At 39.7% G+C, this 13909-nt stretch overlaps 1 protein-coding gene across 2 annotated transcripts in view; it reads left to right on the top strand.

Moving 5' to 3' along the window:
- Nucleotides 1-13909, top strand: part of golm1 (golgi membrane protein 1) — a 15626-nt gene extending 1717 nt beyond the window's left edge. For both annotated transcript variants that reach the window (XM_038703033.1, XM_038703032.1), the window contains exons 3-11: nucleotides 1544-1723; nucleotides 1933-1987; nucleotides 2113-2215; nucleotides 3093-3216; nucleotides 3361-3520; nucleotides 7242-7445; nucleotides 9339-9500; nucleotides 11132-11230; nucleotides 11806-13909. In XM_038703033.1, the coding sequence (XP_038558961.1) occupies nucleotides 1544-1723; nucleotides 1933-1987; nucleotides 2113-2215; nucleotides 3093-3216; nucleotides 3361-3520; nucleotides 7242-7445; nucleotides 9339-9500; nucleotides 11132-11229 (1086 nt within the window). In that variant the 3' untranslated portion in view covers nucleotide 11230; nucleotides 11806-13909. The remainder of the gene's footprint in view (nucleotides 1-1543; nucleotides 1724-1932; nucleotides 1988-2112; nucleotides 2216-3092; nucleotides 3217-3360; nucleotides 3521-7241; nucleotides 7446-9338; nucleotides 9501-11131; nucleotides 11231-11805) is intronic.

The raw sequence follows: 13909 nt of genomic DNA, 5'->3' as shown, positions 1-13909 counted from the left end.
CAATCAATTCATATTTTCTTGTAGAATACATCTGATTCTTGCAATGTCAGGTTCTAGTCTAGACTTGATGTGTTTACAGTTAGTATTGCATGAATCTTTTGGTGCAGATCTTCAACACCATTGTCCTTCACTTCTGCAGAAGTTAAAGAGGTCATTTTTCCCTCTCCTTTGTTGAGTTATACATCTTTTATGTGCATGTAATAGGTTTACAAAGTGAAAAAACCCAAAGTCCAGCACAGAGGGAGTTCCCATCTCCCAGAGAAAATACTGCTTGAACTGCCTGAAAACAGTTATCCAGCCTTTTCCTTTTGATCCCAAAGCAAAATGCGCATCATAATGCTCGCCAAGCGGCTAGTCAGACATGCCCTCAAAAACACCGGTGGAAAAACACTGAGCTGCAGCACACCTCTTCTCTCCCTTCCAAACACTAGCTACCCTACAGGCAGTCGATGGGCATCAAGTTGTTACTGTGATGTAGACACAGAGCTCAGTTAAAACTTTATATATGAAAGATACATTTGTTACAGATTATTAACTCACCACTCTGAAACTCTTGCTCCAGTCTATGTTGCTAAGCTGGTAAGGGGAACATACAGATGAACCGAAGCTCTGTTTACCGGCTTCTCAAGACCCACCCTACTCTGCTTCTGATTGGCTAGTAGTCCTTAACTAGGAACTGCACATGTGCAACTCCCAACAAAGATCTTGTAGAAGTAAGATGTATCACTCCACAGCTAAAATGGAGCGTTCAAGTCACAGGGTGAAAAGAGGAGCTGCAGCAATGTGCAGTATGACCCAAAATTTGGTGTTTTTTGAAAATGATGCCTTGTACCTGTTCTGGTACAACCCCTAAATAAAATGATAAACCTGAAAATTAGCATAATGTGACCACTTTAAGGTAAAAGTTCGTCTTTTTTATTTTCGGGGTTTTTGGTGTGGAAATGTCTGTGTGCTAATGAATTTCCTTTTACACTTTCAACACACATCCTTTAATGTAGGTCACTAAAAGCAATGAACTTAACCAAGTACCTTGGTTGTTTGCATTGCAGAACAGGGATGTATGAATCAAACATTTCCGCTGTTTTGCAAAAACAGTTGCGCCACTGGTGCTGGTTCTTCTTTTTTCTGTCTTGGGTATAAGTGACAAGTATGAGGAAACTCACAGCTAGTGTGCTTTATTTTGATTATGGTTTCTGGCGTTCTTTCAATACCCGGTGTCAGATTTCTTGTTGTCGTCATCTTTACCTGTGTCCTTCAATATAAATGAAGGGAAGAAAATGATTTGCCACTTTGAATCCAGAATAGACCATTTATGTGATTTGTGTAGAACCAATGAGTTTTTTTTGTTTTTTTTTGTTTGTTTTTTTTTAAATGGAATGGGGCAACGCAGACAGCCTTAATTGGGAATCTTTGTCACCTTTTTCACCCTTGATGAGGTTGCATCCCTGTAAATAGTTCAAAACACATGAATGGCCTAAAAAAAAAAGTAATAGTAAATAGCTGAACTTACCTTAACCCATTTGTCTTTGTTTGTGTGATACAGACTAAGCTGTATGAGTTGGAAGGCCTGGTGCGACGTGGAGCAGCGGAGCGTGGAGTAGCTGAGATGAAGAAGAATGAGTTCCAGGAGGAGATCCAGAGACAAAAGGAGCAGATCAGCCACATAGAAAGCCTCTACAAGAGACAGCTGGAAGGAGCCCAGAACACCTGCAGCCAAGAGAAGGTGCACACCACTGGGAGTTTAAAATGCAAGGACAATCTGCACGTTAAACTGTTGTCTATAAACTATAGCCACAGAGGAATTGCGGGGCAGTGAAAACACTTTTTACTCCCTCACTGTTGTGTCTCGCACCAAACATTATCCAATGAAAAATTTGACATAAATTGTAAAGCAGCTGTGAATATTGATAGCTGCTGTGTTTTTGCTTTTAGGGCACACTGCAGCAGAACATTTCCTCCAGTACTAAAACCCTACAGGAACTCAAAGGTAACAAGTTTAACCTCTAATTCTCAAAAGTGCATTGCCGTCAACAGCCAGCAGAACTCTGTAGAAAAATAATAGAATTCAGTTCTGATGTGGCTTCTAACGTCTTGTTTGTGTCTGCACTGTAGGTCAGTTGAATCAGCTAAATGATGACCTGGGGAAGATTCAGAAGGAGCTGCAGAGCTGCCAAGGCAGCATCAAAACCCTTAACAGCAAACTTACTTATGACATGTAAGAAAAAGATTCCTTTTCACAATTAAATTTATACAGGTCTATGAAGATGAAATTAATTGCAGCATTCTTGTAGGGAAGCCCCGAGAGGCAAGTTCAGAAGAAAAGGTTTTAGTGATCCATTTTCTAAGTCCAATCTAAATAGTGTTCTCTTCCTGTGTTTAAGACTTAAAAACAAAACATTTTATATATGGTGTTCTAGCAGGTGAAAAAAAGGTAAATTTTCTCATGTGTCAACAAGTTTTGGCAGTGTCTTCTAATACTCATTTCGGTCACAGAAGGCTGGATGTGGTTGCCCTAATTGCACCACTACCCACATGTTTTAAACAGGACTAAAAGCATTCATGTTTGCTTCCACTTGAGTTTCTCCATGCACTCTAAACACAAGTTACATATATTGTGTTCTAGCAAGTTACTTAACCTTCATGTCTTTCGTGTCATGTCATGCCTTGCTTTTGACTAGAAATATATTTTAATCGGCGCTTCACCTAGAAGGAAACATGAATGTTTTTATTCATATTTAGAACATGGTGTAGTGGTGCACATGAGCGTTTTGTGGCTGGAATGAGTATTACAACAAACACTGCTGGACAACTGACCAAAAAAAAAAAAAAAGATTTCTCATAATTAAAAGAATGTAGAAACTGGCTTAACCTTTTTTCACTAGTTATGAACATAGGAGATCAAACTATTTAGATCAGATTTACACAATGGATTTGGACAATGGACACCAGAATTTTTTTTCTCCCTTGCCTCTCAGGCTTTTTGCCATCAACTTAAAATATCACATGCATATGAAATATCACACATATCATGAACTGCTTCGTGCCAGTTAATGTGTTTCTGTCATTCCTGGTTGATGCACGCGTGTGCGTAGGACCCAGTGTCACTCCCAGGTCCTGTCCCAGAAGGAGTTGTGTGAAGAGAGAGTGGCTGCTGCTAAACTTGAAGTTAAAAAGAAAATGGAGAAGCTCATCCCTCCACAAGGTGTCACTTCACAGGTAAGTTCTCTTTCCTGTTTGACAGTGAAACATGGGATGACGTACATCAAGTACCGGCTATACGAAGCCTGATCCACTTCTGGTCTGTTGTTCCTTGCAACCCATTGTCAGTTGTCATAAACGCACCATTGTGCTCTGTTAAAGGAAAATGCAGTGACAGGAGCAGTAAAAGAGGACCGACCAGTCATGACTGTGGCTGATGCTGTTAAGACATCAACTGTTGTAAGCCACAGACCAAGCCTCTCTCAGCCCAAAGAAAATGAACCACCTGAACTACTGACCAATGAGATCATTGTGGACAAAGGTAAAAGACATGGATATCCCGGTGGCTCTGTCTACATGACTGAAATTCAACACACAAAAGCATGCAATGACAGTAGTATTTATGTATAGGGTAACCGCGGGATCTTAAAAGTATTACAAAAGTCTTAAAATATTCTAAAAATAAGGCCTTAAGTATAAAATTTTATTTACAAAGTATTAAATTTCATTTACAAAGGTTTTCATTTTTTTGTCCTTTCGTAGGTGTAGCATGGCTAAATTAGGAAAAAGGAAATATTAACAGTACGGGACATCTCTGATCACAGAATGTTTTTTTTGGTCTTACGGCTTGTCGACGGCCTGCTTTGGCCTGTTGCACGGGTCCCACGCTAGCTGCCTGATCCTGGCTTTTTGCTAGGGATTCTCCGGGGGTCCCTGTGTCTGACTGAACAAAACACCGTCCTCCGTCTGGCAGTACAGCTGTTTTCAGGTTTTCTTCGTTGCCGCTGGCGAGACCACGTGGCTTGGTCTGACCTCGGTGAAGTTGGCTCGATGAAAAAGCTTAAAAATGGAACTTGGTCGTTCCTGAATTAGTCCAGTGTAACTTTACGGACTGATAACTTTAACAAAAGAAAGAAACTAAAACAAACTGAGGGGCAGATCGATGTCGCGGCACTTCGCGTGTGTAGCTTCAAGCGAACAAAGGCCTGTTGCGCTGGCCGACTCTTAGGCATTGCCTGGCGAGGTACGCCAGACGCGTGCTGAAGCGTCCAGAGAGCAGAGCGGAAGGACAGAGCACGAGGGGAGGAGAAGAACAGAGAGCAAAGAACGTTGTGTGTCGTGCTTTTGTTGCCTGGGGCGTGGTTCCCCGAGGGACTGCCTTTCTAAACTTAATGTCTAAAAGAAAATAAATCTATTTGCACGTATTATAATCAAATATTTTCCATAATCAAACCTCAATGGTCAAGCAGTTGTACTGTTCTAAGTTAAGCATTTGGTAACAGGAAAACAATTGTCACATTATTGGTCAGGATATTTATATATTTAATGGCATTTCCAACAATGGTATGTAATACTTATTTTGTCCACTTGGGGGAGCTCAGGTTACATGAGGAAAGTTTAGATTAACCCAAAACAATCTTTCCTTAGGAAATGGGGAATTCAACCTTAAATTCAAGCTGGATAATTACTAGAGTATAGTATGACATTTCTTTATCATCATTTCTAAAGGAATTTTGTGAGAAAGTATTGTGAACACACATTGATTACACATTAGATAAAAAGGGGTGTCTTGCTGAAAATAAAAACACTGCAAAAGTAACTTATTTAGATTCTTTTCAGCGCTAATAACAACAGATAGCAACATGGTAACATAACTACTCAAATAGAGGCAAACGTAATCAAGTAACTAAGATTTAATTAAATGCTTTGAGTCTTTAGAGACTGCAGTCTTTGGTTATTTAAAGTTTGGCTTAATAAAACAAAGAGCAAGGTCAGTTGCCATGGTTACATGTGTGGGGGGGCAGTTTTGATAGGCTGTTCAGGGAAATGCTAATCGCTGGTTAGTGTCACTTTGTCAGTTTAACAGTCAGGCCCCGCGTTATCAGCTTCGGAATCAAAAAGGCGCCAGTTTTACGATCAACTGCCCAGGCATAACACTTAAAGAAAGCAACTTTCCACCCCCCTTCTGTTGGGGTCTCTTCAGCAGTCTGTTGAAAGTTGATCTTTAACCCCCTGCTCCTCTCTGGGAGAGGAAAAGAGGAATTTGGAGTAGCTCCAAATTTATTCAATATAAAATGCACAAATCCACAGTTGTCCCACTAAAATGCTGTAACGTCATAAATAAATATCAAATTGTTATATTATATTGATTGGACACTGCAGCTGATCGGTCTGATACATCACGACAGATAACATTAAACTCAAGTGTATCACTGCACAGTATTTGATTTGTTTTATGATTCACTGTCTTGTCAAAATCTGTGTTCATTGTAGGTCTGAACACCAGAAGCCCCACACAACTTTCTTCAATTATAAGAAAGATTTCTCTTTGTTATTTCTCTCATCAACTTTTATTATGAAGACAATTAAAGTCAGAGAGTCGAAGAGTCCGTCGGCAAGAAGCACATTTTAGGCTACATAATTTATCTGCATTTCTATTCAGTCATGTGAGGCTGATAATTCCTGTGTTTAGTTCAAATAGATGACAATAAAACATTGTAAAGACTTAGCCTAAGGAGTTGGACAAGTCACTAAACTGAACTAAAGCCTCCAATGAAGCAAGCAAAGGAAAATAAAGTCTGCACCTCCAGCCATCTCAGACTGCATCTAATAAAAGCAGCCGGCGGCTCCATGTGTAAAATCAGCTGATGAATGAGCTAAAAAGAAATCGGATTGATATGATGGAACGCAGCGATCGATTGGTGACGAGTGATGTGACTTGCAAATAAAATGTATGCAGTAGTGTTAAAGGATATCAGAAGAAGAAATAAACGGAAAGCCAAAAACTGAGCGTCAACTTTGATACAAGTTACATCATTTCAGTTTCCCCTGAAAAATTTTAAACTAATAAATTAGTAGAGTTATTCAATAACGAATTCACAATCAGGATCAATATATATAAATGCAGAAATATAAGCTTTGTGCCAGTAGAAATGATCCTGTGCCTCTGAGCAGGATATACAGCAACCTATAATTATTCATGTGCAGGTGTTTAACAGGTAACAGCTACAGAGAGAATCATGCTGCTCTGAAAACTGAGATTTTATTAGTACCAACACAGTGCACGTGTGCAGACAAATGCCATCAAAAGTTTCTACAGCTATTGGAGCCGACTAACAAATGATCCAGCATCGATCAGCTGCTGGCGTCATCAGAAACGGACGTTGCTTCACCTGACGCTTCGGAGGAAAGGACGTCTCGTGTCTCTAAAAACCATTTCCTCGTTCCTCCTCTCCTGGCTTGGTTTCCTTTGACTAAGATGCAAGGAAAAGACACAAGTGAGGAAAACATGAATGCAATAAGAGACTAGAGAAGCACCCATTATGACAAGTGTTAGAAAACAGCAGAGCTGAAAGACCCTCTGCAGGTTCCTGGTCAGTGAAGGTTATAACAGCAGTAGAGACAGTTGTGTATGAGACGAGGACTGTGTCCGTGTGTTGGCATTGCGCCACTGTTGTAGGGTAAAGTTTTGTGAATGGAAACGTCCAACACGTTAAACTTTCATCACCCAGATGTGCCAATCACAGAGACGAAGAAAAAAACCAAACCGGAGACCAACTCCTTGTCCCCACTGCTTTCAAGCCATTACCACATAATACTATTTCAAGCAACTTTTAGATGCAAAAACAGAACAGGATGAATCACTGAAGCTATTGACATTAGCATTGTCATATTACTACATTACCTTATCTAGCCAAAGTGTAACTAATTGTAACCACTCATATTGCACAAATTTTGTATTTTTGGTTTCACACCAAAAGAGTTATTAGTACAACAAATATTGTATTCATTTGTGTACAAACACACCCCAGAAAGCGATTGTATAAAATATGAATGCGAGTATTATAATAAAATGTTTTATATTTCATCCTAGGTGGTATTAAAAAGGTCTTAAATATAACTTGGAGAATCCTGGGGTACCCTGTATGTATGCGTAGGATGTACATACTGCACATCCAATGCATCATGTTATGCTGCAATAAAACCTGCAATGACAAGTGGACACTCCCATTGCCCGTGCTTTCTGCCTTGTCATTTCCCAGGGCCAGATGCCCCGGTGGACATGGCAAAGGATCTCACAGAAGTAGCGTCCCAGTCTGGTCCCTCCCTGGCTGTGGTCAAGCAGGACCTTTTGCAACCACCAGAGGGAACTGTCACAACAGAGGGTGAGGCAGAGACCAGTAAACTTTTGAAGAATAATCTGACTGAGGATAAAGAGATGGAGGTCATGGATGCTCAGATAGAAGGTAAGGAACTAACCTTTTTATATTGAAGAGCATCAGACTCATTGAACACATGAGTACTTGTGTTTTCCCACCGAACAACAAGGCCAGTCTTGACAGTATCATAGAAACACTGTGGTAAAGTATTCTCTAACTGTATCCAGCGGGGTTACATGTAGATCAGAGTTGGACATCAGAACGAAGCCGACTGCTGTTTGGCCAGTTTACATCACAAAAATATATTATGTTTTGCATGTGGTGGTCCACAGGTTAGAGAAGTGAGCTCAGTCCCCGGACTGGAAGGATAAAACCTTGGTGTGGAAAGTAAACCAAGCAGTGCTTGCCCTCCCTCATGTACCACCACCACCCTTGAGCAAGGCCCATAACCCCAACAGCTGCTTAGTGGCCAGCAGACCAGGCTGTGGTTGTACTGGGCAGCTTCCTTAGTGGCCTGCAAAAGATGCCTCTCAGTGAAGTTCCCCTGAATAAATAAAGGTTAAAAAACCGAGCAAAACAGCTGTACTACCATTACTTCGTTTACACTGTTGTGTAGACGCAAGACAGTGATGCATGTGCAACTCAAAGTGTCACAGGTACTAGCACCATGTCCCTGAATACACTATCTAAAACAAGTTTAAGGGCCAATAGAAAGTTCTGACCTATTTCCAATAGCGATTATACAAGTGTTGTCATCCTAATGTTTGTAACAGAACTACTTTTAACCAGCATTTAAAACATGCAGCTGTAATGTAGGTGTACAAATTAAATAGTTTAGATTGTCACATTTTCAGGTAGCATGCCAACTCAGTCCACTCCACCTGGGGTCCGTACCACGAAGTGAGTTCAACATACGCAGGATATTTTTCAGTGATCTGGCTTAACACAAAGTCACGATAAGCGGTACCACGAAGCTGGTTATCAACTTGGTAACTCGACCCAGGGTTTCCCCAATCCAGTCGGGAGCGCATTCACATACAAGAGGCGGTGTTAGCAGGTGACCAGTCGCAAACAAGTCCATTGGCATCAGAGAATCATATTTTACAAAACAAGCAAACAAAGCTAATTTATTTAACACACTTCTAAAGTGTTCCAAACATTGTTCTAAATTAGCCTCATAAAGCAATGAATTGAAAAGTCCATTAATGCTATAAAATGTGCTCAAATAGTGGTTGAAAGACTGAATCTCAAAGGTGGGGCAGAACATGACTACAGTCTCTGTAGTAGGCATATAAGAAAGCTATACTAACCTAAAATAGATGCCTACATTCATATTAAAATTTTGTATTTCAATATACCTACCAAACTGCTCATAATATTCAGCCTCACAGAAGAACAAAACTCATTTATTTTAACAGCTGCAACAGGCTGTGTGAAACTGACTGGGAGCAAATAAAAAATAAAAAAAAAACACCACATTTCAAACTAGTAAGTAGGCTTACTTTAAAAGCCTGTAGGCAACAATAGCTTAAGGCTTTTAATCAGTCTCCATAGGATGATATTGCTATAGCCTACAAGAGTTTCTGTATCACCGCAGCAAACATAAAGCAGCCTATAGTCTAAAACAGTCTGTGGGATTTCCTACAGATTGTGATTAATTTTCCGAGAAAGCAGATTGGTCAGTAGGTGGTGATTTCATAGAGTTGAGCCCTTATTTGAAAACAACCTGCTCTGGAGCAGGTTAGCAGTTCAGCATAAGATACCATGGCGATCTGCCCCGGTAAGTAGTAAACCACCTTTGTGGTACTGAGAACCCAGGGTTAACCCCGAAGTTACCTAGATAAGCGCAAATCCTGCCTTTTGGTACAGGCCCCTGGTCCACTGAAAGCAGTAAACCAGTTTGTTATTCCTATCCAAGCATTCCCGGCGAGGAGGTTGAAACGTTTGTGATCTGAAACAACAAGTTGTTCATGTCTCCAGAGGCAGACCCTGGGATGGAAGGCATGCTGGTTGGCAACGTGAAAGCAGACCAGAATCCTATGGATCAGACAGTTGATGGCCCAGAGGAATATGACGCAGACGAGCAAGTTGTGGGTGGAGTAGACGTGGAGAAACAGCAGCGCCAACGGGCTGAAAATATAGGTTAGTGTGTCTACGTAGATGACTGAAAAAGTGTATGTAAAGAGAGAGGAGGGAGAAGGTCTACAGAAGGGGTATTCAATTAAAATTTAAAGAGGTCCAGTCCAAGCAAAGGTCCGTGTTACGTTTCTCCGGATGGTAAGTCCAGGGGTAGGAGGAGCAACAATGTTTAGAAGAGGACAGGAAGTCAGGGTCATGTGCAAACCAAAAGTTCTATTTATTACAATGTTGACAAAAAAGGAAAACCAACACAAAACTACTCTCCCAAAACAAGACTGAACAATCAGGTAAGGCAATAAACAATACAGGTTAAATAACTAAGGAAGCTATGTTCAACACTAAATTAACAACTGTACAACTGAAAAGTCCTCGCTAAACTAGACATGCTGTTCCGGACTCACGGAAAACAAAGCCGTTGTTCAACCCACTGGTTGAATGGTCTGCCACTGTCCGCTGGGCTGGCTGGTTCTGATCTGCTTACGGTTGTTGGTCTGCTCAGCAGTGTGGTCTCAACAGGTAGAAGGGGAAAACAGAATGCTCTGAAAAACCTAAGCCTTCTTAACCTCCAGGCCCTGAGTGGTGATCAGTCACACCTGCTGCCACTCTCTCACGCAGCCAAGGCATGTGGGAAGGGTCACTACCTAAGAGAGCTGAGAGAGAGAAGGAACACACCGCAAACTAAACACATGACCGTTAGAGTCGTAACAGTCCGGAACATCATAACGACTAACTTGAGTTATCATTCAGTGCCATAACGTATATTGTGTCATCATATGTTTTTAGGCAACAACTGACTGTCAAATCAAATTATATTTCAACAATATTTACTGTTAGTTTTCACATCAAACTGGAGGAATAATAAATAATAACTACTCTAATAATACATTCTTAATTTAAGTAAACTAAAGGCTGCATTAAAAAAAAGACATTTTTTTTAAATATGCATCTTTAAATAAAGTGCTTAATTTCAGAAACAAATGAAATAAAGTGTTGCTTGAAAGGATTGTAGTACAGCTTTAATACCTGCTCTCCTTCATTCCCTCTTATAAACCACTTCTTTACTTTCTCTTGTTCAGTGAGAAACGTGAGCTCTAGCTTGTCCTGCTGGCTAGGATTGTATTTTCTGTTCCCTCAGTTCGGATTTGAGCGGGTACGTTTGCTCAAATGAGTGCTTTGTCTCATAGTGGTGCTTCACATTGCCGCTTTTAATTGTGACTGTCGGATCATATGAGATATTCTGGGTTTGAACTTCCCGTGGGAAGAATGTACATGTTCCACAAATCCACGTGAACTCTCTTTTCTCTGTCATCTCTGTCCATGTGTTTAGCCCTATCTCACTCGCTGACTCAACTCGCAATGTTTATCGCAATGCACAGATTTGACTGGCTGAGCAGCATCACATAAGACGTTACGAGCACATGCAATTGGTCTGTAAGTTTCCTGGGCGGCTAAATCAATACAGTAAATGCTGGAAAAGCTGCGCTGGTTGAAAAAAAGGCTCCATCACGAGGTAGTAATTCTCAAAAATAGATCGGCTGTAGGTCGGCGGTGCGGAGAGGAGATAATAAATGCACTGTGCTAAAAATGTATTTGTGTGTGTTTCATGTGAATAACCACTTTTTACTTTCTGATAGACAAGGACATGGAGGAGGAGCTGGCTGATTATAATGGGGATGATGAGAACGAAGGCGAATTTGAAGCAGACAAACAAGCTGAGCTTGCTCAAGTCTAAGGTACACACTGAAACATGCACTCTCTTTTTGTTCTCTATGCTATATTATAGTATAAAAACATTGATTCAACATGTCACACACTGTAATTGCTAAAAATTGATATTAAGCAAAAATCGAGTTTTTCAGTCAAGTATCAAGCTTGTCTCTGAAATCAGAGCCGTTGTATATTTCATGGCAGCAGATTGAAAACAGTTCACACACAGGTGATCAATGGGAACACCATTTAATAATGCTGTATTTTCTTTGTTCTAATTTTCCTTGGGAAATGGTAGTTAAGGATTAATGATATGGTATGACAATGATATTTCCCAGAAAATACCACATGAACAGTTTGTGTTTTATAATTTATTGTCTAATGACATTTCTAAGTATCACAGACATGTCCATCCTTAAGTCTTTTACTGCTAGACATTTGCTTGACACACCTTTTTGCCTGTTACTGAATGTTAATGCAGCTTTTTTAGATTTACTAGTTTTAATGTACGCTTGCTACAGGCACTGTGCAGCTTTATTGATAGAAAACACAAACAAAGATATGCCTGCGTTATTAACACAATATTGAATTTGTCTTATAGGGCTGGAGAAGGATCACGCACGCTACATTAGGAAGCAGGACCTGTTTTACACCTCAGCGCAACAGGTCAATGCGCAGCCCTCCAAACACAGTGAAGATAAAACAAACTAAGGTGGAAATTTCTGTAAGAAAGACTTGTGATGTTTTGTTTGTCAGTTTAATTTCATGAGCATTTGCTTTCTGGAATGTCTTTTATTTGTCATTTTAATGACATTCTGTACATTTGATTTGGTAACATGCAGTCAGATATTCTAATAGTTAGGATCATCACGTTTTCTGTATTAGAGTAAGAATATTGACGACTTCTTATGCAATTCACAATATTCTGAAAGAGCCACAAAAAAATGACAAATATGCAAATGTCAGCCAAGCGTGCACCCTCATGTTTTCTGTTTTTGTGTCATACTGTATACAAAAAGCCCCGAGGTGCTTTTATGGGTCACCCATCAACATGCCTGAAAATCAGTGGGTTTTGATTATGTGGATAGATGTGGTGTTTATGTTATCTTCACTCTGTATTCACTGGAACCTCAATGCAATATAAGTTATGATAATATGCAGACCCTTTATAGGGTTGCGAGGCGTGAAATACTGTACTAAGTGGAAATGGTTTAAGTGAGCTCAGTGGCCAGACTCCTTCAATAGAGGGCTCTGCAGCACAGGCCTCTCCTCTCTCACATGTTCAACAATGCCTTAAGTTACTCCTGTACAGTCTCTCATAGAAAGGATGCTGACTTTCAGTGGCCAGGACATTTTACTCTACAAGATGTCTGTCAGTGAACGCAAATAAGGCTTTCCATAACTGCAGCAAATGAAGGAAATGTCCTGACAGTCTTGTTAACAGCATCTTTTTTTGATTCCCCTTAATGCTGGAAAAAAAGTAAGGTTGGCTTAATAGACGTGTAGTTGTTTAATTGTTTTGGCATTTTAGTAGCAGCAAGGCTTTTATTCTCGGCTATACTTAAGATCATTGAAGTGTCACAAGGTTGGAAGTGTCCTGTGCTCAACATTTTGGATCAGTAAGTCAGAAGAACAAGTTATATACTGAAGGGAATACTTTGAATGCCCTGGATAATATTTGCATAATATTTGCTTATTTTAATTTGAATCTGAATTATATGGCTCTGTGTGATTACAGTAGGTTGTAAAACAGTTAAGCTGTTCTGCCCCTGGCTGACACAAAGACAGGTGTGCAGGACATAACTGATATTTATACCCTTATTGGTCTCCTACCCATTGGATATATGGACATATCTCTTAATTTTGAAGCACATGGGGAATAACAGGAGAAACGTTGTGGTTTGATAGGTTGATTGCTTGAACCCATGAACTCATTGTCATTATTCTCAGCTTCATCATTACAATAACGTCCTAACACTTTACAGGTGTCATCAAAACTTTTATCATGCTTATTTTGAGTGAACTATTAAAGAAGATTGTATACTACTTTTTTATATGTTTCAGATGAACAGTAGGTATTAGGAACTTTAACGTTTCAGTTCAAAGTCCTTTTGAGGAACACAAATTGAAAGAATGTGATTTCAAGAGAGTTCATATTATCAGCTCAATCTTTAGAGAGATAACTTCATATCCTGAGCAGTGTCAGTTTTTTAACTTATTTTTTATTTATGTTAATTATGTTAATCTGGGATCTACTCATGTTTCAAAGTAAACTTAGAAATGCAGAATAGGAGTCCTGATGACAGATGCATTGTCTGCCTTTTTGTCTCCCCTTTGGTCGATCTTGCAGGGGAAATGTTGATGAGATTTTTTTGAATTAAACAATCAAATTTAGTTTTCAAACTTGCTGTTGCTCATTGTCAGTTTTGTTGTCTGACATTGAAAAGCTTGGACAACCTCTGCTTTGTTTTGTCAAAAAGCTCTGTCCGCCTCTTCGTGTATAAAAAAAAAAAAGTCCCATACCTGGAGAGAAAATGTTGATGAAAATGCAATTTCTATAAATTGGATCCAGTGTTTTGTTGATTTCATGTGTTTCAATTTCTATTTTGTCCTGAACTGTTGAACAAATTTGTGAAGGGTTTAAATAATCATAGACTTTATTGATGATAGAGAATAAAACGTTTTTTTTATTACCACTATCAAGA

Source organism: Micropterus salmoides, unplaced genomic scaffold (assembly GCF_014851395.1).
Source record: "Micropterus salmoides isolate LMB-PRFRI ecotype aquatic unplaced genomic scaffold, ASM1485139v1 Ms_hic_scaffold_7, whole genome shotgun sequence".
Taxonomy (NCBI): Eukaryota; Metazoa; Chordata; class Actinopteri; order Centrarchiformes; family Centrarchidae; genus Micropterus; species Micropterus salmoides.
This window is presented reverse-complemented; position numbering and strand designations above follow the sequence as displayed.